At 46.5% G+C, this 25,526-nt stretch overlaps 2 protein-coding genes across 7 annotated transcripts in view; one reads left to right on the top strand and one right to left on the bottom strand.

The window, feature by feature from the left end:
- LOC308480065 (bactericidal permeability-increasing protein-like) lies at positions 1-20,994 on the top strand. Its single transcript, XM_081011339.1, has 15 exons — positions 1-233; positions 4,060-4,174; positions 6,072-6,200; positions 6,534-6,689; positions 7,923-7,986; positions 10,145-10,208; positions 12,515-12,606; positions 12,902-13,078; positions 13,472-13,531; positions 13,644-13,811; positions 14,266-14,333; positions 15,310-15,352; positions 17,503-17,566; positions 19,232-19,308; positions 20,355-20,994. The coding sequence occupies exons 1-15, from the start codon at positions 113-115 to the stop codon at positions 20,391-20,393; spliced, it is 1,437 nt and encodes a 478-aa protein (XP_080867465.1). The 5' UTR covers positions 1-112; the 3' UTR covers positions 20,394-20,994.
- Positions 20,995-21,146: 152 nt separating this feature from the next.
- LOC308480030 (uncharacterized protein) overlaps positions 21,147-25,526 on the bottom strand; it is a 164,451-nt gene continuing 160,071 nt past the window's right edge. For 5 of the 6 annotated variants that reach the window (XM_081011244.1, XM_081011248.1, XM_081011246.1 and 2 more), the window contains exons 13-15: positions 25,317-25,344; positions 24,487-24,553; positions 21,147-23,568 (exon numbers count right to left, since the gene is read on the bottom strand). In XM_081011244.1, the coding sequence (XP_080867370.1) occupies positions 23,393-23,568; positions 24,487-24,553; positions 25,317-25,344 (271 nt within the window). In that variant the 3' untranslated portion in view covers positions 21,147-23,392. The remainder of the gene's footprint in view (positions 23,569-24,486; positions 24,554-25,316; positions 25,345-25,526) is intronic. The other variant, XM_081011245.1, reaches the window with a different exon arrangement.

Raw genomic sequence — 25,526 nt, 5'->3', positions numbered from 1 at the left:
CTTCTGCCTGCTCACTCTCACTTCCGTTTTCCTCTCAGCTAAATGCAAAGGGGTTCGTAGCTGCAGAGTCCCTGGGCAGAAGGATCTGAGGGGGTTCGGGGCTGCAGCCAGGATGTCCAAGGCGAGAAACCTCCTCCTGGCTTCTCTGCTGCTCTGTCTTCACTACAGTCCTCTCTCCGGGGCCACAGGACCGGGCTTTGTGGGCAGAATCACGGACAAAGGCCTGGACTATGGTGGGTGCCTTTTATTACCCATTCTGACCCCCCCCACCCCACCCAGCCTGCAGGGTCATGTCATGATTGAAGAGCCAGGAGGTCTGGAGTCTCTCAGCCTAACCGGCCTCTCAGGGTTGTTGTTGAGGATAAAACAGGGAGGAGGAGACTCACTCTGAGTGCCTGGAAGGAAAAGCGGGATCGAAACGTCATCAATAAAATAAATAGTGTATACAGTTCTGGTTGCCTCACGTCAAAATGGATATTGTAGATTTGGAAAAGCTTCGGGAAAGGGCCACCGAAATGACGAGGGGAAGGGAGGAAAGGCTGAAGCACTTGGGACTTTTCTTTAAACCGAAGGCAAGCAAGAGTTGATAGAAGTTTATACAACCATGCTTGACGCAGAGAAAGTGGAAAAGATTCTCTGTGTGTGTGTCTCTCTCATAACTCTAGAATCCGTGGACATCCCATGGAGCTGAAATGTTGGAAGATTCAGGACAGACAAATGAAAGCACTTCCATAGTTAACCTACGGAACTCCCTCCCACAGGATGCAGTGATGGGCACCGACCTAGACGGCTTTAAAAGAGGATTAGGCAAATTCACGCAGCGGGGAGTAATCTGGGGCTGCTGCCTCTGCTCTGCTTCCACGCTCAGAGGGACTACTGCTCCTGCAGGAGGGAGTTCCATAGTTTAACTCCGTGCTGTGAGCTGCGCTCTAAAACATCAAGAGGGCACCAGGTTGGTGAAAGGTGGCAAGTTAGGTGGGTTTGAAACAATAAATCTGTTGCTTTCTCTATTTTGGGGGGGCAGACCTACAGAAGTAGGAAGGGGCTGCTTTGCACCATCCTGATCCCTGCCAGTTCTGCTCTCCCAGACAGCATGAGGGCGTGGGCTGTCCGCCTGGGTCACTGCTTGCCCTGCAAGATATTTGCCTGCAGGAACGAGAGTTTCCTGCTGACAGTGTGGGGCTCTGTTTGACTGCTGGCTGAGTGGATACAGCTGGGGAGGTGGTCCAGGGTCCACACTTTCTTTCTTGGGTCTCTGCCCACCTGACTGCTTCAATCCGTGGAACACATGCAGTTAAATGGGCCACATCACCCCCATTCCACATTTGTAAGCAGGCAATCTTTCTGTGTGGCAGCACCTAACCTTTGGAACTCCCTGCAGGCGCTTTCACTGCACTCTTTTTGGTACTCTTACTGTACTCTTTTTGGTACTGTACTCTTTTATCACTCTTTTTGGTGTGTGGTAAAAATGTTTTGGTTTAGATAAGTCTGTCCAGGGATGTAGAATTTCTGATGTATGTTTTAATAATTTTTTTAATTGAAAATTTTATTTACAACATAACATAACATAACATACCCGCCCCCAGTACAGAAAGACAATAAACATAACATACAACAACACAAACAACCAAATAAAATACTTCCTTTATCCTGTACCTGGCCTCCTTATTTACTTCTTATAGGTTGTTCCTTTATGAATAACTATTAAGATTTTTCTAATTATAACTCCTCCTCCTCTTTCTGATGTATGTTTTATTTTTTAATTTTTTATTTTTTTATTTTTATTTTTTGGCTGGGTACAAGTACGGCGCTTCTCGGTTTTATTTTTTTATTTTTTTTAATGATATTTATTGAAAATTTTTTAAGTTACGGAGAAAAAACAAAGCAGAAAAGGAAAAAAAAAAGAAACAAAGAAAAAACAAACCACATCAAACAATACAAATTCAAAAATACGCCGCAAACAGACAATAATAACTCCATCATTCTCAAATCCTCAACTTTCATTACCTTCTTTCTTTGACCTCCTCCTCCTCCCTTTTTTTGTATCCTAGTTAATAATTATCGCAGCAAATCCTTTCCATATTTCATAATATTCTGTCATTACATTGCTTTAATCTATTTTCATCTTATCTTATAGAAAACCTTAAAAACTTAAAACTTAAATCTTATTTTTACCGACTTCTCACAACCATAATATTCTTACCTAATTCTTTAAACATTTTTACTAGAGCCAGGTAATTTCCTTCCAGCATTTTTCTAACATTCATCAATTTTATAAAACAATCCTGGTAATAAAAAAAAGAGATAAAAATAATCGAGTCTTCCTCCAGCGTCCCTTCCTCCTGGTCCCGGGTTTTGTCAGTCCTTTTTATCCCATCGATCCCATCGATCTAGCGCATTAACCTGGTAACCTTATATCCGAGGCCCTTAAATCTCTTCCATGTCCCTTCCGCAGCTCTTCTTCATATTCTCCTTTCACTCGTGGGAACTCCAGCTTGGTGATGTTTTTGACCCTTTTCAGCAAATCAGCCCCTTTTCCATAGTCCAGACTCAACTCCATATGGTATTTAAAAACATGTTTCAGAATCCCTCCAAAATTGAGAGCCCCCACAGCTCCAAACATCTCACGGCCCATTGCCAGACTCGGAAAGTCCAAACATCCCTGCATAGGGGGGTCTATCCAACCCCCCATTTCCAAACCAATCCAAACTTTATCTTTCCAAATCTGGCTTTTTCCAAGTTCATTTGTCAAGTCCAAAAGCTCATGCTCCTGCAAGGCCGCAGCTCCCTCCATCTCTGGCGCCCAAGATTCAGCAACATCCTCTTCTCTCATCTGCTCTGTCAGGACGCACTCCTGTTCTAATTCCTGAGTGGGCTCCACATAGTTTCCCACTGCCTGTTCAAAAATTCTGGCCGCATTAGTCATCAAATCCATCTTCTCATTTAACTGTTCCAGTAGGGCACTTGTTTTCCAGAGAGCACACAACAGAGCCTCTGAATACATTGTCCTACAAGGTCACAAATCCATTCCCACGATTGTAATCTGTGACAGCTGCAAGCTCCCTGGAATTAGTTACAGTTTCACAGTCTCCCTCTAGGGGGAGAAGTTTTATTTGTTCTTGCAACAAAGTATCCTTTTTGAGATATTTTGTCAATATTTGACACCCCGCTCTAGGATCAGGACGGTGGAAAGTTACTTTACTTTAAACTCACTTCTGCAGGTTTAAACAGTTCGAAAAAGATCCCCCTTCTTCTCCTGCTGTCGAAGGGGGGTTCCACAATTTTAAATGATGAAATCCAATCCTTTAGAGGCGATTTTCTGAGCTCTAGTTTACGTTGTCTTTGCTTTATTCTGTCTACAAATAAACGGAAGGCTGACTTCCTGTTTAGACCTTCCCGTTTCAGTACCAAATTGAAGTAAATTTTTAAGTCCAATTCCTTTCTGCACGCAAGTCCTTATTTAAAGTCCGATTGTTCAAATTTTAAGTACTCACGGGTGCTTATTTTAGAAGCCAAATTGTCCCAGGAAAAAGGCAGCGCTCTCCGGCAACGGCCATGCGGCTTCGCTCCACGGAAATAGCAGTTGACTCACAGCACCGCGCCACTTCCCCCTCTTCACTTCGGAGCCCGTTAGTGGGTTCCTTTGCGGGTTGGGGGGGCGCTAAGGGTGCCCGCCGAGTCCCATGGTCACAGGCTTCATCCGCCTGTGATTTTTAGCAGGGTCCCCGCTTCGCCGTAGCGGAAAAGACCCATTTCACGCAGAGCTAGTCCCTCCAGTTCAGAGGGAGTCCACCATTGCCGATGGCGCCACCCTGGAAGTCCTGATGTATGTTTTAATCTGTTTTTAGTTTACTGCTGATTTTCCTTTTCAAATGTTTGAAAGAGCTGTTTTCAATGATAACGGTATTGTTTTATTGTCACTCGCTCCGAGATGTTTGGCTTTTTTACACTAAATAAAGCCATTGCTTTGACCCAAAAAAGGGCCCAAAAAAGGCAAATCGGTTCCTTCAAGAGGGATGCAAACAGTCTGACGCCAACCTTTTCTCTCCTTTGCTTCAGCTCGCCAGGAGGGGGTGGCAGCCTTGCAGCAGAAACTGGCACAGCTGACTCTGCCCGACTTCTCTGGATCCTTCAGAGTTAAAGTTATTGGGAAAGTGGACTACAAACTCTACAGGTGAGGCCACCACAGATTGGAAGAGACTACAATAATAGGTTCTGGAGAACGTGGTTTCTGCCCCGGGCAAGGTGCAGTTGGGGTGTCTTGTGGAGACAACTCAAATGAAGTTGGGAGGGATAAAATTTCTTTTTGGGGGGCAGGCAGAGACTTGAATAAGTAGATTAATAACTTGAGAATGAGCAGGGGGGCTCATTTCTAAGATGGGTTAGTCCTTCCCACCCCAAAAAGCTCAGGGTCCACCACAGCTTCTCCTGCACAGCCTCATTCAACAGCACATCACCCAGCTACGTTGGTGTCAACTCCCTGGGGCCCTGGGTGCCCATGAAGGGACTGGGCACCCACAAATCTTGGTGCCAGGGTCATGCATATTGCTTGGCACCCATGGCCCCGGGCACCCACGGTTGCAGGGCCAAGCTGGCACTCCTGCCCAGCCAGGGCCAAACTCATCTTGTGTGATTCACAGGCATGAACGTTCTGGACGCCTCTTTGCTTTGGATAAAGGGTTGTTTTGGGGCTCACATTAAGATCTAGAGTTCCAAAGCAAAGGCCATTGAATCACTGTGCTGTAGACTTGGAGGGAACTCCAAAGGTCATCTAGGCCAACCCCCTGCAAGGCAGGGATCTCAACTAAAGCATCCATGGCAGGTGGTCATCCAACCTCCAAGGAAGGAGAGTCTACTGTCAGGAGCTCGGCCTACACTTGAGTAGGACCCTGGCAGAGACACATGCCCAACTGGCATATTCTCTCCCTCCTGGTCGATCGTTCGGGAGCTTCAAAAGCTTTCTTCAGCCCAAACATCACAGCGATCGATGCCAACAGACATCGACACACTTAGGGATCTGCAAAGACTTCGCAGTTTGCATAACAAACCTCAGCAACTCAGCATTTTGGCTAATCTACTTTATTTACACACGGAGCACTGCAACATGGTTCCCTCTCTCTCTAGCATCAGACAGCAAAGAGAAAAAGGACAAAGGACAATAGTCCCACTTTATGGAACACAGTAACACAAACATCCTGTCTTCTTCACTTCCCGCTCTGTGGAGTCAAAACATACACCGTCATGTGAAAGACAACAATCCCATGACTGCAGTCACGGAGCAGGAATTCTAACATCTGCAACCTCCTGAGGGAGATCATTCCACTGTCCAACTGGTCTTACTGCCAGAAAGCTTTTCCGAATGTTTAGTCGGAATCTCCCTTCTGGTAACTTGAAGCCCTTGGCTCAGGGTCCTATCCTCCAGAGCAGGAGAAGACCAGCTTGCTCCATCTTCCATGGGACACCCCTTCAGATATTTAAAGATATCTCCACTCAGTATCCTCTTTTCCAGGCTAAATATATCCAACTCCCTCAACCATTCCTCATAAGGCTTGGTTTCCAGACCCTTGATTTTATGATTATTATTTATTAAATTTGTATACCAACCTTCATCCATAGCTCTCAGGGTGGTTCACAACATAAAAATACAAAATATATAATAAAAACAAGAATAAAGGCAAACTAATAACCCCACACTCCCCCACCTGCCACCCCCATCTCGGTTGCCCTCCTCTGCACACCTTCCAGCTTGTCAACATTTTGGGTCCCAGAATTGGACACAGTGTTCCAGGTGTGGTCTGAGCAGGGCAGAATAGTGAGGGACTATGACTTCTCTTGAGCTGGACACTAGGCTTCAGTTGATGCAACCTAGAATTGCATTCACATTTTTTGCTACTGCATCCATCACACTGTTGACTCATGTGAAACTTGTGGTCTACTAAGACCCCTTGATCCTTTTCGCACGTACTGCTGTCAAGAGCAAGCCCCTTATTTGAATCAGGCGAATCCACCCTCTCCATTGCATTGCTGATTTCCCCAAACCAATGACCTTCTCCTTCCTTTTTCTCCTGCAGCTTGAACGTTCGCAGTTTCCAGCTGCCAAGCTCCGCTATAGCACCGGTCCCAGGCATGGGCCTCAAGGTCTCCATCACCAATGCCTTTGCCGAAGTGACAGGTGACTGGTCGGTGAAGAAGCGCTGGTTGTGAGTCCATCGTTGCCTCTTACCTTTGGGTCACTTAGAGGCAGTGGGGAGGAATTCGATTCAGTTCACATGGGAAGGCACATTCACCAAATCTCGCTTTCTGAAACAATACGCAGAGCGAAACAGAGCCGCCCCTGGAAATTCTCCCTTTCCTGAATTGGTTATCCTGCTCCTCATTTAATCCCCACAAGAACCCCGTAAGGTAGGCTAGACTGAGAGAAACAGTGACTAGGCAGCTCAAGGTTACCCGGTGAGGATTTGAACCCTGGTCTCCTGGGTTCAAATACTCTAACCACTGCACCAAATCCTTTGTTCTGTTGTCTTTCCAAATAGCAAGGACCACGGCTCATTTGACCTGAAGGTTGAGGGCATCTCCGTCTCTGTAGGCTTGAAGCTGGGGGCAGATGCTGCTGGGAGGCCGACGGTGGGCACAGCAGATTGCGCCGCTCACATCTCCGATGTCAAAGTGCACTTTTCAGGCGGGTTGAGGTAGGTGGTTGTCCGTTGCCCTGCAGCTTGACCTGGAATGCTACCCTGCTTGCTGTCGACACAAGCCTCCCCTTTGTGGTGTAGAGCCAGTGTGGTGTAGTGGTTAAGAGCGGTAGTCTCGTAATCTGGGGAACCGGGTTTGAGTCTCCGCTCCTCCACATGCAGCTGCTGGGTGACCTTGGGCCAGTCACACTTCTTTGAAGTCTCTCAGCCCCACTCACCTCACAGAGTGTTTGTTGTGGGGGAGGAAGGGAAAGGAGAATGTTAGCCGCTTTGAGACTCCTTAAAGGGAGTGAAAGGCGGGATATCAAATCCAAACTCTTCTTCTTCTTCTTCTTTGCTACCTCTAATAATAATAATTATTATTATTATTATTATTATTTATTATTTAGACCCCGGCCACTGGTTGGGCTTCCCCAGCCACTCTGGGCAGCTTCCAACAAAATATTAAAATACAGTAATGCATCAAACATTAAAAGCTTCCCTGAATAGGGCTGCCTTCAGATGTCTTCTAAATGTCTGCTAGTTGTTCTTCTCTTTGACATCTGGGGGAGGGTGTTCCACAGGGAGGGCGCCACTACCGAGAAGGCCCTCTGCCTGGTTCCCTGTAACTTGGCTTCTCGCAGGGAGGGAACCGCCAGAAGGCCCTCGGAGCTGGACCTCAGAGTCCGGGCAGAACGATGGGGGTGGAGACGCTCCTTCAGGGATACAGGACCAAGGCCGTTTAGGGCTTTCAAGGTCAACACCAACACTTTGAATTGTGCTCAGAAACGTACTCGGAAATGATGCCCAAACCAAGTGTCCCTGTGCTGAGGGCAAGCTCCCCTTTTCCATCAGTCATTTTGAAAACTCATTGCATTCATCCATCTCGAAAAGGAACCAGCCCCTAACTTAACATCAGCATAGTATCTGTCATTGTATCGTGTGGTCTTTCATATCTGTTTGGCACCCCTGCGAACCCCATTGGCAAGATCGCTGCGCATTCAGCAGCCACAACCTTTGCAACCTCAAGTCAAGCATAGAATTGCAGAGCCGGAAGGGACCCCCTAAAGTCATCTAGTCCAGCCCCCTGCATTGCAAGAAGCACTTCCTCCCCTCTTGCTTCTTCAGAACACCTAAAGCTGCTCTTAGTTTCTGGGATCTTCAAGGGGGAAAGTAGTGCAAGCACTTTAGGAAATAAAAGCTTTTTACCTTATTGACATTGATCCTCCCATTCTTCTCTCTCCATCGCAGCTGGCTGTACAACCTCTTCCACAAAAACATCGAGTCGTCATTAAGAAATACCATGGAAGGCAAGGTAAAGCCTTCACAGGATTTCCAAGGGCTCCTTCCCAGTTCCTTTCTCGCTTTCCGCAGTTTCTCAAATGAATGGGACCCCTGCGTGGGTGCACCTTTAAACCCTGCCTTCCAGCCCAGAAGTTGCTCCCTCTAAAAATTCGGGTTTTGCAGGAGCTGGCTGCTGCTGCTGCTCTGCAAGAGGGAATGGCACTCTGCACATGCTCAGAAGCAGGAGTTCACCCGGCAGCGCTCAGATTGGCATCCTAGGAGACCAACTGCAATAGCAAAAGCAAGCTTTTGGAAGTACATTGCTGTTGTTAGGAAACACTTGGTGCCTCCCCTGCTCTTGGGCCCTCAGTCCATGTTCTGGCTTGTTCCTAGCCTGGTTCTCTAGCCTCCTCCTGTTTCTGACTCAACGGCTTGCATGCGCACTGGGGATGGTGGAGTGGGGGGGCCAAATACTTGGAAGGAAAGGCTGAGCATGCGGAATCTGCTGCTGTGGCTCCAAAGCACACTCCGTGTTCGCTGCAAAATTCACACATGGCATTGCAAACCTCCTGTGGCGTCACTTGGACTTGAAGGAACCGCTTCCCCTTAAGGAAGGTTTTGTTTGCTTCTGAATTCAGTAGCCCCACAAACAGACCCAGGACTTCAGCATTCTTTTTCATTATATATATATATATATATATATATTCATTTTAATACATCAAACACAAAAAAGAAATATAGAAGTAAACAAATATCCATCACCTCTTAGCAACTAAAAAGGAAAAAAAGAAATATTACAACAATAATACATTAAATAGTTCTCACAATACATTTGACATAAACATGACTTTTTTCTACATAACTGACTTCCCGTCTACTCCTTACTTCTATTTCTCATCAATTATTCACTGCCATATTATAACATGTTTTGGTTTTGAGAATTTATTCTATCCTAGGTTTTCCATCAGACTTAAAACTCCTACTGAAGTTATTCAAATGCTGCTACAGACTTTAAGCTGTCATTACTATTTTTCAGATAAATTTTTAAAGATTTTCCATTTTGAGATAAATACTTCCTTTGATTTATTTTTTATTCTTTCTGATAAATTATCTAATTCCACATATTCAATCATTTTTGAGTCCACTCTGATCTAGAAGGGACTTTGTCGCTTTTCCAATTTGTCGCAATAAGTATTTTTTAGGGATATCCGAATCTGTGATTCCCAGTAGGTAAACTTCTGGTTTTTTGCTGAAAGATATTTTTAACATTTTTCCCCAGGACTTCAGCATTCAAATGTGCTTTGAGCCGAAAAGACGTGGGGGTTTTTTTTGTGCCTTGGGTGTTAGGAATTAGCTTCCTTCGATTTCACAGGCCTTTGCGAGCTTAATTTAGCCAAGCGGGCCCTTGGGAACAATGGGCTCTCCTGTTCTCCACAAAAGGCAGCAGCAGGGGAGCCCTGCGCCAAGCCTTGTCGACAAGCCGCTTTCGGTAATTGCTACATGGCTGCCTGGCACCAACTGCTGTGTCCGAGGGTGGAGAAAGGAATGACCGAGTCTCCCTGCAGGGAGGACCCTGGAAAGTCCAGCCCCATCGCAGACACCTGATTTTAGCTTAGAGTCCTGCATTGCAGAGGTTTGGACTAGATGAGTCTTGGGGTCCGTTCCAGCTCTGAAACTCTATAACTCTGTGTCTAAGGCCTATGGAGCAGAGCCTTTGTGGAATCATAGAATGGTAGAGCTGGTAGCGAAGTGTTTTTTCCTTCTTCTCATGGGGACATAAGCAGAGCCTTCTGTACCCATCCCAAAAGGCCCAGCGATTCCTAGAACCATGGAATTGTTGAGTGGGAAGGGATCTCCCAAGGGTCCTCAAGCCCAACTCTCTGCAGTGCAGAAGTCCATCATACCCATAATATGCCTCTGGTGTGCATTGTCCAAAACTGCATTGATAAACCCCTGGGCCAGATGTGGGTAAACAATGGTAGGAGGAGACCGGGGGCCGCAAGTGAGGCTCAGTGGAGATCACCATTCACAGTTGCTTGTGCCCCACATCTAGCACCAGTACTCCAAGATAGACCACACCTGGGAATGGAGGTTCTGCTAGTTTCAGAGCCAAGCAACAAGCCCATGGACACATGGGGCTCCTGCCAAGGAGTAAGTCATCCTTATGGCCTTTCTTCTCTTCCCCCCAGGTCTGTGAAGAAGTGAGCAGTTCCATTGGCTCCAAACTGCAGCCTTTCCTGCAAACCCTGCCAGGTAAGAGCAATGATGGTGGAAGCCGGTGACAAGCAGGACCCCATCGGGGGAAAGAGCTCCTTCTAAGCAGTGCCTAGGGACACAGGTGGCGCTGTGGGTTAAACCACTGAGCCTAGGGCTTGCCAATTGGAAGGTCGGCGGTTCGAATCCTTGCGACGGGATGAGCTCCCGTTGCTCAGTCCCTGCGGCTGCCCACCTAGCAGTTCGAAAGCACATCCAAGTGCAAGTAGATAAATAGGTACCACTCTGGCAGGAAGGTAAACGATGTTTCTGTGCGCTGCTCTGGTTCGCCAGAAGCGGCTTAGTGCTGCTGGCCACATGACCCAGAAGCTGGACGCCGGCTCCCTCGGCCAGTAAAGCGAGATGAGCGCCGCAACCCCAGAGTCGGCCACGATTGGACCTAACGGTCAGGGGTCCCTTTACCTTTAAGCAATGCCTGCTTTATTCCTGCATTGCAGGAGGCCGGACTATATTCCCCTCGTGGCCCCTTCCAACTCTACTATTTTATGATTCTATGAAGTGAGACCCCGACTTTGGCCCAGCCAGCGTATCTGGCCTTAAACAGAACCCACAATCTGGAGGATTTGGGAGACCAAAATGCTCTCAGCTAATATTTGGCTAATATTCATTCTGCAACACAAGTTGTCAGTAGGGCAATGGGAGATTTCTTTCTAAGCCAAACATAGAGGATAGAGGAGGAAGAAGACTTACATAAACCTCACATCTTTTATACGTACAGATGCAGATTAAATTTTCTAGAGATAATTACTCTAAACATAGCTGTCAACTTTTCCCTTTTCTTGTGAGGAATCCTATTCGGAATAAGGGAATTTCCCTTTTAAAAAGGGAAATGTTGACAGCTATGATCTAAATGTAAATAGATATACAATCCATCTCAGTCTAGTAGGGAAGTCTGTGACCAGCTGATCCGTAGGTTTGCTCAGTCTGCAGTCTAAAATGCTTCTGGGCCCCTGCATACCTTGGCATAATGTGGGCTTATTCATTTATACACTGTTTGATTGTCAAAAAGCAAACAAACCTCAAAGCGGTTTGCAAAAAAAAAAAGATTTTTTAAAAATAGCAGCAATAATTTAAAATGGTTAAAAATAGCAATAGACTCAAACCAGTTTAAAACTCACATCCACTTTCTAACCATCCCGGTGGGCTTGTCTAAATAAATGTGTTTTTAGCAGGTGCCAAAAAGAGTAGAGGCCGGATGTCAGGTGGCAGGGAGTTCTGCCTACTTTAGAAAAATTCATGCAGGGGGTGAGGGCAGCCATGCTTCTGAAGAGCAGTTGCTGTTATGCTCACTTTCTGCTTGCTGGTTTCCTGTGGAGGAATCTAGTGGATCCCTCTGAGAATAGGATGCGGGACCAAATGGGCCATTGGCCTGATTGTCCCGATCCACCGGCCCAAAGGTGGGCTCGTGGGAGTGGTTTGATGAAGGTATACCCAAGAAGGATTTCAAAGACACCTGAGTGATCAGTTCTAGTGATTTATTACATATGTAAAAAGAATAAGTTTACGGTAAGTCAGCCTGCTGGGCCTCGCTGCCGTTACGGACATGGGACAGACCCCGCAGCGGTGAGAGGTTGCCATGGCTTGTCCGCACCCAAGCAAACATTTAGGCATCTTTTACGCACAAAGCAGCAGAGCCCAGTTTGCTTCTGCCCTCTCTGGGCCCAGAGCCCAGCATCCCAAGGCCCTCAGATAAGCACAGCATCAAAGCAAACCCATTAGCATAGATCAAAGCAAGGAAACATATCTGACCTCATCCTCGCAACAACTACCAATTCTTTTTTGGGTTACCTTGGCCACCAAGTTGGAGCTTGCACTTTGCTTCAACACACCAATCCAGCAGGGTTCTGATTATGAGTACAGTGGTACCTCGGGTTACAGACGCTTCAGGTTACAGACTCTGCTAACCCAGAAATAGTACCTCAGGTTAAGAACTTTGCTTCAGGATGAGAACAGAAATCGCGCGGCAGCAGCAGGAAGCCCCATTAGCTAAAGTAGTACCTCAGGTTAAGAACAGTTTCAGGTTAAGAAAGGACCTCCTGAACGAATTAAGTACTTAACCCGAGGTACCACTGTACTGTATTATAGAAATTGGCACTAAAATGCTGATGGGTTTTTCTTTCTTTCTGAGGGTACAACAAACAAAACCAAAAGCATAATCTGATGTGCAAATGCAGAGAACTGGATTCAAGACTGGGAAAATGAGAGACTGAAATGGACACCTTTGTCCGACGCTGCTTTTTTGCCATCTCGCCTCAGCTCCTCGATTTGTCCTGTTTTTCTCCTAGTCACGGCTAAAATTGACAAGGTGTCTGGGATCGATTACTCTCTGGTTGCTCCTCCTGTGGCTTCACAGAATTCCCTAGACTTGGACCTGAAGGTAGGGAAAAGGAGGGAGGGAGGTTTATGGATCGTGGCCAGTTTTCCCTCCCGGAGGCCTCCTGTGCTGTGGGCAGCTTCCTGGTGGGAAGACGCTTGCCTGTTGCTTCCCTTCCTCTAAAACACTTACCTGTGATTCCTGCGTTGCAGGGGGTTGGACCAGAAGAAGCGAAGGGCTCCATCCAGCCCTACAGTTCTGTGATTCTAGGAAGCAGAAAAGAAACAGGCTGAGTCCCCTTCATTAGCATTCTGTCCTAGGAATGGCTTCCCATTTTTCGCATTTCCTCTCCCACCAGGGTGAATTCTTCTCCCTCGCCCATCGCTCTGCTCCTCCTTTCACACCACCAGCCCTCGCTTTCCCGGTCGATCAGGACCGCATGCTTTATTTCGGGATCTCCACTTACTTCTTCAACACCGCAGGCCTTGTATACTACGGAGCAGGGGAGATGAACTTCTTCATCACAGACGACATGGTAAGGAGGGCTGGGGAGCCCAGGTTTGCAGAGCTGGCTTTACCAGGGGGTGGATCACGCTGCAATCCCCTACAGTGGCTCTTGAGTAGCTCCCTTTGATAGTGAGATCAGGATGTGGAACTAGATGGGCCATTGGCTTGGTGCAGCAGGCTTTTCTCATCTCCTCAATGCTGCCGACATGTTTTTCTACCAATAAGACGACAGGAGCCTGTTGATGGCCCACAATGGAAGCCTGGCTTTGATGGGAGGTTCTGGGCTGAGTTTCCAGCTAAAACCCAGCAGGAGAACAAGACGAAGGTTTAAAGGGGCTGTTCTTTCTAACCTCTGCTTTCCCAAGTCATAGTATATTGTCCTATCTCTCCATCCCCAACATGCCTCTTCTCCCCTGCGCAGGTTCCGAAGGAGTTTAAAGTCCGGCTCAACACCACATGCTTCAAGGCCTTTGTTCCACAGGTGAGCAGCTGGGGTATCTGTTTAGTTACGGGAAAAGATGGGTCCACTTGGACCTGATCCAGCAGCCAGGCTCTACTGAGATTCTCATGCCGCCTTTGCTCTTCACACCCAGTTGGAAAAGCTGTACCCCAACATGCTCATGAAGCTCCAAGTCTCACCTTCTTCTGCCCCGTCTCTGACCATCACACCTGACACCATTTCGCTGTCCCCGGTGGTCGACATCAGAGCATTTGCCATCCTCCCCAACGCTTCCTTGGCCTCGCTCTTTGTGATTGGTGCGGTAAGTTCAGGACACACCTTGAGTCTTGGTGCTGCCCATGATCAAGAGGGTAGGTATTTTGTGCCCCTTCCAGTCTGCCCATTGCCCTAAGCTTCCTCTTCCACCTTCATCAGAGCTTGTGTCGATTGTGGGTGCTCATTTCTGCCTCTTCCCTTCCTTATTCCCAGATATTTTTCTTTCTGAATGTTATACATTCGCCTCAGCTTTACTAACAGATGCGTTTTCTCAAAGAGATCTTCCTTCTCCTTCTCCTTCTCCTTCTCCTTCTCCTTCTCCTTCTCCTTCTCCTCCTTCCTTCCTTGCTTCCTTCCCTTCTTTCCTTCTCTTTTTTTTGTTGCAAATTTCCCCAATGATTAAAAGAATTCCAAATCTTCATATGTATAGATTTCACATGATGTAAACTTTTTCTGATCTCTTTGCAAAGCACATTCAACCTGCTTCTCTTTGATTTCAGTCAACCACCATTTCAGCCAAAGTTTCTGTTAACTCCACCAAGATCTTTGGGTCCCTCAAGCTTGGCAAGTAAGAAACAACAAATGTGCTTTACCATTTTAATACCACCCCAAAAGTTTTTTGCTTGATTAGAAGCTACCACCAAAGGTCCTAGAACAGATAATTCAGCAGTCAGTGAGCACTTAGAAAGGGATGCTGTGATTACTAAGACCCAGCATGGTGTTCTCAAACACAAGTCATGCCAGATGAATTTCATTTCCCTTTTTGATAGAGTTACAAGCTTGATGGATCAGGGGAATGCTGTGGACATAGCATATCTTTGTTTCAGTAAGGGGGTTGGACTAGATGACCCTGGGATCCCTTCCAACTCTACGATTCTATAATTCAAATCTCATTGTTTGGCTATTATCCAGGAAAAAAACCATCTTGACTTTATTTCGTAGAGTCATAGAATTACAGAGTTGCAAGAGACCCTGGGGGTCATCCCCTGCAATGCATATTTATTTATTTCATAAAATTTATACAGTATACCACTTGATTGTAGGGAAAAAACCCTCAAAGCAGTTTACAGAGAAGTTAAAACAATAAAAATATTTTTTTTAAAACCCAACAACACTTTAAAACATACAGAAAGTTAAAACCACAGTATAGATTTAAACCCATAAAACTTTCTAAGCCCCTTGGAAGGCTTGTCTACACAAGAATGTTTTTAGCAGGCATTTCAAGTGGCAGGGAGTTCCAAAGGGTCAGTGCTGCCACACCAAATGCTTGCTTACCGTGCACTGCAAACTGTGGGAGACGAGATCTGGGTTCTACTACACTTTCCAATTTATTTCTATCGGACCTTCCGGCTGAAAAGGTGCTCCCCTGCACCAAGGCAGCCCCAAAGGGCATGCAGAAAGAGGAGTGCAGAAAGGAGTTATCAGCCATGACCCTGTGGCTTGTTCCACTGACTTACCGTAGCTCAGCAAGTCAATAAGGTATATTGTCGTCATAAGGCATAAAACCCCCATTGCTCTCTCTTCCCCCCCATATCCTCATATAGGTTGCAGCTGTCTCTGAAGCACTCGGACGTCGGGCCTTTCTCAGTAAGATCGTTTTCGTTCCCTAAATTGCTTGATCCCGTGACCTTAAGTGACCCCTGAGGATTCCATGGCCACAGCTAGAGGTTCAAGCTCTCAACGTGCGCACTCAGTGGCCAGAGGCTCTCCTGCCTTTTTCTCAGAGCCCATTCTTGCCAATACCCTCCCTGAAAGATTTGGTGCCACTCTCAGTGGGCAAACCTATCAATCTCAGCTTCTCACTCCTGCAGTCTTAAGTTTAGTTCCCCCCTTTTACACATCAGTTTTTGGCGTTTATTTTATTTGTCCTCATGAAGATTTACCAACTTCTCCTTGCATGTAACTCCTAATATACATATTATTGGCATTCAATTTTCTCAAACGTCATGCATTTTCTTTCTATTTTATTTTTACTCAAGTACATGCAAACCTCTAAGCATGTGGTTTCTTTGTAGACATTACTTGCCTGGAGAACACCGCTGCAAAATTTGGAATAGTCCGAATGTTGAAGGCCAGCTGAGCTTTGGTCTGTTTATTATTTCAGAAGGGGTGAATAAGGTTTGCACTAAAATGTGGACCGACCCAAATTTCACCCCCATCCTGAGGTGTCACAGACACACACCTGCTTTGTCATTCCTCTCGGTGGTTCTGCCAAGTGTGCAGCCGCTGTGGAAAAGTCAGATTCCATGCTAGAGATCGTTAGGAAAGAGATTGAAGACTGCCAATAGCATAATGCCGTTTTGCAAATCTATGGTGCAACCATATTTGGAGTCCTGCATACACTTCTGGTCGCCTCACCTCACAAAGTTGCTTTGGGTTGCCCTGGGCAAGATAAAACTACAGTGGTACCTCGGGTTAAGTACTTAATTCGTTCTGGAGGTTCGTTCTTACCTGAAACTGTTCTTAACCTGAAGCACCACTTTAGCTAATGGGGCCTACCGCTGCCGCTGTGCCGCCGGAGCCCGATTTCTGTTCTCATCCTGAAGCAAAGTTCTTAACCCGAGGTACTGTTTCTGGGTTAGCGGAGTCTGTAACCTGAAGCGTCTCTAACCTGAAGCATCTGTAACCCGAGGTACCACTGTACTAGCAAACCGAATAAATGGGAAAGATTCAGAAAAGGGTCATCAGAAAGATCGAGGGGAATCCCCTGTGAGGGAAGCATGCAAGCGCCGAGGTCTTCCTAGTTTAGAGAAAAGACAAGAAAGAGTTGACACGATAGACATTTATAAAATTATGCCTTGCATGGAGAAAGTGAACAGAGAAAAGCTTCTACTGTACCTCCTACCACAACTCTGAGATTCATGGAAATAATAATAATAAGAATAAGAATATTTTTATCCTGCCCATCTGGGCTGCTCCCAACAGAGTATTAAAAACACGATAAAACATCAAACATTAAAAACTTCCCCAAACAGAGTTGCCTTCAGATGTCTTCTAAAAGTCAAATAGTTGTTTAGTTCCTTGACATCTGGTGGGAGGGTGTTCCACAGGGCGGGTGCCACCACCGTGAAGGCCCTCTGCCTGGCTCCCTGTAACCTCACTTCTCACAGTGAGGGAACCACCAGAAGGCCCTCGGAGCTGGACCTCCGTATCCGGGCAGAACGATGGGGGTGGAGACGCTCCTTCAGGTATAATGGGCTGAGGAGGAGAGGGCTGTTAATGGCCACTAGGGATGATGGCTCTGCTCTGCTTCCATAGTTGGAGGTCTTAATGCTTCCGAATACAAGTCGCTGGAAACCAAAGAAAGGGAGAAAGCTCTTGTGCTCAGGTCTTGCTTGAGGACCTCTGGTTGGCCATGGAGAGAACTGGAAAGGGACCACGGGCTTAATGTTCTTTCCAATTGACTGGGAGTTGTTTGATTCACACACCCATTTATGTACCGGCCAAGGCAGATGTAGGACATCCAGGATGAAGCCAAAAGTCAGCGAGGGGAATTAGAGGACACCTTGACCCTCCTCCCCACTGCCCCGTGCAGCAACAAAACTGCTAGTGCATTTGTAAACCAGGCATGGTCCAGTATGGTTTCAAATTGGATGAATGACTGTGAGGTGAGATTCCTGCATTGCAGGGGGTTGGACTAGATGACCCTTGACTCCTTTCCAACTTTACAATTTTGTGATTCCATGAGCCCTTTCATCTTGATTTCCCTTTTATGGTCTCTGTCTCTCTCTTTCCAGGTACTATTAATGGAAGCCATCATGAACTACCTTGCTTCAAGCACCCTCATGCCTGCTGTGAACGGTAAATATCAGTCTACTTGTTGCACCACGTGCTTCATTATAGCCTTGTTTCCCATTCACCATCCCAACAGAACCAGGCCTCTGATATGGACTCCCAGGACAGAGCAAAGACCCCTCCGGTCGCATCTTTGCTTAATTGGTTGCCATCAATTTGATTTAATTAATTTTTATAATGAAATATTTTTAGATTGTGTGATTATTTGATTTTTTGATTATTTGATTGTTGTTAGCCGCCCTGAGCCCGGCTTCGGCTGGGGAGGGCGGGATATAAATAAAATTTATTATTATTATTATTTATTATTATTATCTTCAAGGAGGAGAGGAGACTGGCAGGTGGTTCCTGGGAGGGCATCTGGCTGTGCCGTTTTGAGAAAACGCCAGGCCTGCAACCCCATGGAAAGTTACTAGGGGAGGAATGTCCAGCCTCTCGTGTACAACATTGGGGAGCTCCCAGAGCACTTCAGAGTGAGGGGACAACCGGGAGCAGCGGGGAAAACTGCAGGGCAAATGCACACTTCCCCTGCTGCAGGCAAGAGGCCAGTATGAGGGGCAGTGGTGGTGTAGTGGTTAGAGCACCTGGGAGAGACCAGGGTTCAGATCCCTACTGGGCCCCGAAACTCACTGGATGGTGACCTTGGGCCAGTCAGTCCCTTTTGGCTTAACCTACCCTGCAGGGTTGTTGAGGAGGTGAAATTAAGAGCAGAATAATCTTGAGGTCCATGGAGAGAAAGATGCACAGAAATGCAATAAACGAATAAATAAGAGGCTGCGCAAATGGTGCACCTCCACTACTGAGTGGAGGCCAGGTTTCTTTTCCATAGTTTAAAGCAAGTTTCTAGTTTTTATGGCTGCACACCTGAATAAGTTCAGACGGCAGAGCAGGACTCTCATAGAGCTGAGTAGCTGCTGGCAGCTCCTCAGGTCTGGCGGGGGTGTGTGTGCGAAATCTCTTATATATCGTTTTGCAATTTGCAGAACATTTTTAGACTCTCTTCATAATTGGGAGGGATTCATATAGCTCTGGTGTGGGAAAGCACATAATACAAATCTGAAATGGAGGCTGTGTTCACTCAATGTGCCACATCTGTTTGTTGGTTGAACAGACTCCCTTGGAAGGTGCTGGACTGTCATTCGTTGGAGGTGTTTAAGCAGAGGTTGGGTGGCCATCTGCCACGGACGCTTTAGTTGCATTGCAGGGGGTTGGACTAGATGACCCTTGGGTCCCTTCCAACTCTACAATTCTGTGATTCTATGACCTAAGTTAATTTTACCTCCCTTTTTTTTTAAAAAAAAATAGTTTTTATTGAATTTTAAAATTTTATATTCAACACAATCATTATTATCACAAAGAAAAACTATAAATCCCAATCCCCACCCCCTCCCCCTCCCATGACTTCCCTCAACTTCCTCTTCTGGTTCTTTAAATATTTGCTTCTCCTGCCCATCTTATTCTACCTTAATTTCGCAATATTTTAATTAAATATTGTTGTATTCTTTTTGTACCATTTTTTTCTCCAAATTACATCTTTCCCTTTATGCATTCCCCATTATTACATCTTAACTTTTATACTTGTTTCCTTAAATTGTAAATGTTTAATCAAACCCTGCCAGTGCGTCTACTTCTTTACAATATTTTTGTAAGTGCAAGATACATTTTACCTTCCAGCACGACTGGCTGAAGGCTTTCCCCTCCCTCTCCCGCACCACGTGGAGCTCTCCAGTGCCTTTCTGCAGCTTCGCCAGGTGGGTGATGCATTAGCCCTGTCGCAAAAGCAGCTCTGGGTACTCAGGGAAACTTCCTGCATTTTGAGGCTAAAAACGAATTGTGGGGAAAGCTCCCTGAGGGAGCAGGTGAAGCCCACATTGAGGCAGCCCTCACTTGGCCCAGCAGGCATCCCATAATACCCCTTCCACATTTGCAAGAACTCAGTTATTTCACTTTGGAATTCCCTGCCTCTTGACACCAGGCATGCTCCGTTACTTTACTCTTTCTTGCGCCTGCTTAAAACATTCTTGCTTAGACAAGGCTCTCCAGATGTTTAAGAAATCTGAGGTGAGTTCAGATCTGTTTTTAGTCTATTGTTCTTTTAACTTTTCAAAACTCTTGAATCGTGGTTGTGAATTTTTCTCAGCGATAATTTTATTGCTTTATCTTATTTTGCAAACTGCTTTGAAGGTTGTTGTTGTTTTACACTCAAGCAGTGTATAAATTTTTAGGAAATATTAAGTAAAACAAGCAGCCCCGCTTGCAGAGCACACGTCCCAGGAGGAAGGCATCCTGCACCCTTTGTGTCTGGATGCCAGGATTTTGTTGTCCTGCTGCTGGCCAGAGGAAGACTTAGCTGCAAGGGCCATAGCTCAAGGGTAGGGTGTCTGTCTCGCAAGCGGAAGGTTGCAGGTTCAATCCTTGCTGGCGTCTCCAGGCGGTTCTGGGAGAGACTCCTGCCTGAAATCATGGAGAGCCATTGCTGGAGAGACACTGCTAAGCTAGAGGCAGGCAGGCCAATTCTAGGCGGCCGAGCAGTCTTCCGACTCCTCAATATTTCTTTGAAAGCGTTCCAGCCCTCCCAAAATTGAGGCAGCCCAGAGCAACGTCGCAGGAGGCTTCACCGGTCTGCTTGGTGTCAGGACAACAGGTGTGACATCACACGATGTGCACATGACATCACACATGCCGCAGCCCCCGATCTTGGGGGCAATCCGGCGGCACTGGCTAGAGGGACCGATGGCCTGACTCTGTATAGGGCAGCTTCCTCTGTTCCTAATTCTGCCTTCTGATCTCTCCCCAGGATTTCTTGCTCTTTGGAGCAGACGTTCTCTACGGTTAATGGCGATGCAGAAAGAGAGAGAGGAGAGCCCAGACGCAATGCAGAATGTCGCCCTCTCTTCTGCTTCTGCTGCTTGGTCTTCCAGGCAGTGGGGGGGGGGTCTTCCCCGGAAAAGGGCCCCTCCCTGTTTTTGGAATAATTTTCACACTGGTAACCCCTAATGACTGTTCAGATAAACAGCAGTTCATCAGGTATTTATGTTGATTTCCACTGAGATGGGACTATAGATGCGACTGAGATTAAATCCGGGTTCAGCAATGGATTCAGAAACGGTCATGGTGGACAATGGAGGTTGTTTTACACCAGTGTAGATCCTAGAGCCAGTAGGAGCATCAGAATGATGGCATTGGCAGAGATTAATTTTGGTAAAGTGGTAGCCTGAGAAGTAACATTGCCTCACCCCAGAAATCCGTGTCCAGAAACTGTTCTCCTCAGATAGGGCACCGCTGAGAGTCCCACATGCCCCAGGCATGCTTTGCTTGCACTTGAAACTGGGCTTTTAGTGTTGCAGCCCCTGCCCTCTGGAACCATTATAAGGAGCGACTGGACAGGCTTCTCCCATCTTGATGTTTGAGCACTTATTAAATACTTTTTTGTTTAAGGAGGCTTCCCTAATCCTTTTGTATAATCTTAGCTGCACAATTGTAGGTATGATCAAATTGGCTTTTAGAGTCTACATTTTCTCCTCTGTTTTGTTTCTACTTCATTTTCTCTTTTATTGTACACAGCTTCAATAACTCTACATTGTGAAATGGCTTATAAATCCGTTGAATATAAATAAATAATTATGCAGAGGAAGCAAAAGGCGTATTAACGCAGGAAGAGGACTTTATTGCAGAAAACCTTCATGAAGGGGAAATAGCAATGCTGACATTTTGTGTAGGAAGTCCTTGATGCATCACAAAGGAAGAAAGTGAGGGGGAGACAAGATAATCAGACAAGTAGTATATTTTGCTGGACACGATCCACAGGCTGATGCTTGGAATACAGGAGGAATGGGAGCTGTAAACCCATCAAAGGAGACCTGTGCTCAGTTCATCCATCAACAGAAGACACCAGAAGAATGTCAGAAGAGAAAGCTGGATTAGGCCAATGGCCCATTTAGTCCAGCATCCTGCTCCCACAGTGGCCAAACAGTTGCCTGTGGGAAACCAGGGACCAGGATTTGAGCACAAGACCCCTCTTCCCTCCCCCTGTTTCCAATGACTGTGGAGGCAAAGCATAGTCATCCTGGCTAGAAGCCATGCAGAGCCCTTGAAAGACAAGACTGGAAAGACACAAACCACTTGAAAGCTTTCTCACGCAAGCTTCCCTGAAATGAATGGGAGCTGTGCAAAGCCTGTTCAGGAATCCTTGTGTGGCTCCCATCTGTTCCAAAGGGGCTTGCAAACACAAGTCCCACACATGGATTGCGCACATTGCCTTTTGCCACAACTCAGAAGTTTAAAGCAATTTTAATTCTTGCATGCTACTTGACTATGGGAATACTAGTCATTCCAAGGCTGGGAAAAGCATTTTCTGCCACCCCCCCCCCCCCCGGTGCATGGTTGGTGCAACAGAAGGAGATGGATCCAAAGTTAGAGGAAATAGTAAGACACAATTCCAACCACTTGGTTTTTCATGCAGGGATCCAGAGGGAATCATTGCTTGGGGATGAGAGACATCAAAAGGTATTCCTAGGTTGAAGAAAAAGGAGTTCAAAACGTGCCTCCCAATTCCTGAACTGGGACCATTAAACTTTTCCTAATTCTGCTTTTTGACCTCTCCGAGCTGCTGCGCACCCTCCGTCTCCCAAACCTAGTGCTAAGGGATTTCTCTGCAGCCTTCAGCACAGTTGATCCTCCTTGCTACCTTCACTCCTTTTCGCTGCCGAATTCCGTGACCTGACATTGGCTGGCTCTTTTCTGAGCTGCCAGATATCTTTAATCCCCTTCACATGGGAAACGCTTCCTTGGTTTCCTTCGGAGTCCCTCATAAACGTGTCTTTTGCTCTTCTATCTCTGCCTGTTGGCCACAGGCAACATCCCTGAACCCCATGTGGACTTGGGTGCCACATTTCCCATTCCTGACTCTGGGTCAGTCGCCCCTCCTTCAGGGAATGAGTGGGAGAGGGAGTTTGTCCAGTTGTCCGTATGAAACCAGGAGCTCTTGGGCAAGAGAAGCCCATTCTGCTAGCCCACCTCCAACCCAAGGGTGGCATGGAGCCCACCTCTTCCTCAGAGGGCTCAGCAGTCCTGGGGGAAGCAGAGGCTTCCCACTTCTCTGCAAACGACAACTCTTCAAGCCAACCAGTGAAGACACTCATCTCCGCGCAGGTGGAGCCAACAGCTACAGCGGAACTGCACCTGCCAACTTAAGGCTCAGTCTGAGGATGGCTGCCTCTGAAACAACACCTGAGCCCTCTCTTACAGGGGTCTCCAGCCTGAGCTTGCCATTGCTTTTGACAGAGCACTACCTCTGTACCCCAGAACTCCCTCTCTCTCTCTCCAGTAGCTCATCTGCCTCACTCTGAGTAGCTGATATAAAGACATGTTCCTCCTCTAGGTATCCCTTTCCATACCTGCCAGTGCAGGCTTTTAGATTGTTCCCTGTGTTGAGTTTTAGATTGTAAGGTCCTTGGGGCACGATGCTATCCTCTGAAAAACTGGCTCCACTTTTGAGCTTTGCCCCCTAAACCCCAGGGCTACGTATTACTGCTTCTTTGATATATGTATTTTATACCCCACCTTTTCCCCTGAGAGGACTCAAGACAGCATACAGATAAAAATATGAACCACTAAAAACACAGAAAAAACATCATTAAATAACAATTAAACATTGATAAAATTGAAACTATGTTTATACATAAGAAATCTATTAAAAACATACAGATCACTGTCACAAAAACTGCACTGCACCCCCCTTTCATTAAAAGGAGTCAGTTCCCAACAGCCTTTTGGAACAAGAAAGGTTTCACCTGCCGGCAAAAGGAGAATAAGGAGAGAGCCAGGACGGCTTCTTCAGGGAGGCGTCTCCAGAGACGGAGCAGCCACCGAGAAGGCTCTGAGTAGCTCTAAACCTACATCCTGAAACATGGGAAACCCCAAAGGACTCACCTTTGTACAGCTGGTTTTCATTCTGACCCCATCACCCACGCCTGGAGCCAGCGGCAACAGGAACTCCTGCTCCAGATTGTCTGAAGAAAAGAAGCACAATCCGCATTTGGGCAAACAGAAGGTGACCTGTCCGGACTGGCATGTGACCATCTAGAAACTCTGCAGCAGGGACCTTGTGTTGCTCTGCCTGCCAACCCCTTCCTCTGTCTAATGTCATTTACTGTGCCTGCTGCTCCATAATTTCAGGTTTGTCCCTAATGAAATGACCCGTTACATTTGGACTAACACCCATGGAAGCTGCCCTCCTAGAATTGGCTGATCTTGCAACTGCTCAGCTATATGCTATTGCTCAGACATACACTATGTCACACACACACACACACACACACACACACACACACAGAATTGACATGACTAATTCAAATCGCCATTATAGATTACTTGAACAAGTTCTGTTCATAATGAGTGCTACTTTTAACGTTAATACGTTTAGCATATTCAGAGGTGAGTCAAACTCCTTTTTCCATCATTTAGGTTTTTATCATTTGTCTGTGTGACTTCTATCTAGATATGCTTTTTAAAAATAGTGTTATTAGATGCTGCCAAAATTATTTTGCTTTAATGATAGTTAACTGTGTTGAATCAACATTGCAATGCATGGGTTTGGGGCATATAATTTATCAAATATTTTCCTGAAGATGTCTAACCTTTCTAAATTATCTCCCTCAAATGAAAATTTTCTGAGCACATATTTGAAGTGGTAGGTTAACTGTCCCTTTAACATGGCAGTTATAGAATGAACTTGGCTGAAAAAATTAGCTATTGGACTCAGTTTCTGCTACACAGAAATTAGACAATTAGATTTGTTCTTTGAACAGAGCAAAATCGTCACAACCCTAACAGATGTGGGACTGTCCCTAACACAGCTGTACCCACTAACTGTCAAAGTTCCTCTGAAGCAAGTGCCGCCCCCCTCACAAAACTGGACAAATTCTTACCCAACAATGCAACAGGATCCTCAAATTCCAGTAGGGTTTCCAGCATGCCAACTACGTTGGATAGGTCCTGTTTTGGGATGAAGAAATGTCATCACCAGAGTCCAAGAAACAGCCCAGAAGCAAAAGCACCTGAAGCGAGGACCCTGCAGCAATGCAATCAGGGTGGTTTGCATGGGGAGTCAGCAGAAAGACTGAACTGAGGTGGATTGTCTAATGGTTGCTTATTTCACATGCCCAGAAATTTAAGTGGGGCTACTGTGCAAACCCCACTGACTGGTGCTGTAGCATTTCAAGAAGATTGTGGAGAATTATTTCAGGTGGGTCGTGCCCCACAGATCAGAAGCCTCTGTCTCCTACTCCAGGGAAGTTCCACGGAATGAGGGGAATGCAGGGGATCCTTCAAGGAAGCCGCTGGAGGGGAGCGTGCTCTGCTGCTTGAATCCTGCTTGGGGTTTCCCACAGGGATCTGCTTGGCCACTGTGAGAGCAGGACTCCAAGGCAAACTCTCTTGAATTATTGCATTAGCTTCATTTGCTGCTGCACTGCACTCCTGGCTCATATTATGCTTGTGGTCTACTCACAACCCAAGTATGCAAGCTTTCACACACTCCTCCTGTTGCCCCTGGTGGGGGGGCAGGAATGGCAAAATGCAAAGGGAGGGCAGGGGTGGTTGGGGGTGAGCTGTAAGGGGAAGGGGTTTTGGGGGTAAGGTGCAAAGAGAGAGGGGTTGCAAGCAGGTGGAGGCGGGATATGTGGGGGTGGCAAGCAATGCAAGCAGGGATGCAGCCTCTAGTATGATCACATAAACTGAAACATAAGGAAGAACTTACACCCCTCATATGTGTTTGAAGAAATCCACTGAAAATAAAGAAACCACATGTTAGGCTCGGCATACCATAAGGTTCCGGTGAACAACATCCGCCAGGAGCCCCCAAGAAGCTGTTTGCAGTGATATCAAGCTGAGATCCCAAGGCCTTAGGTAGTCCCTAAGGTGACTTGGAGCTAAGTTGTTCAGGGCTTTGTAAGTTAATACAAGGACC

Source organism: Podarcis pityusensis, assembly GCF_964106645.2.
Source record: "Podarcis pityusensis genome assembly, chromosome: 6".
Taxonomy (NCBI): domain Eukaryota; kingdom Metazoa; phylum Chordata; class Lepidosauria; order Squamata; family Lacertidae; genus Podarcis; species Podarcis pityusensis.
The sequence above is the reverse complement of the archived record's forward strand: the minus strand, read 5'-3'. Positions and strand labels throughout refer to the sequence as shown.

Coding starts and splice junctions, on each gene's coding strand:
- LOC308480065 (XM_081011339.1), top strand. CDS start 113: ATGTCCAAGGCGAGAAACCTCCTCCTGGCTTCTCTGCTGCTCTGTCTT. Junction 234..4,059: donor GGACAAAGGCCTGGACTATG/GTGGGTGCCTTT, acceptor CCTTTGCTTCAG/CTCGCCAGGAGGGGGTGGCA. Junction 7,987..10,144: donor GAAATACCATGGAAGGCAAG/GTAAAGCCTTCA, acceptor TCTTCCCCCCAG/GTCTGTGAAGAAGTGAGCAG.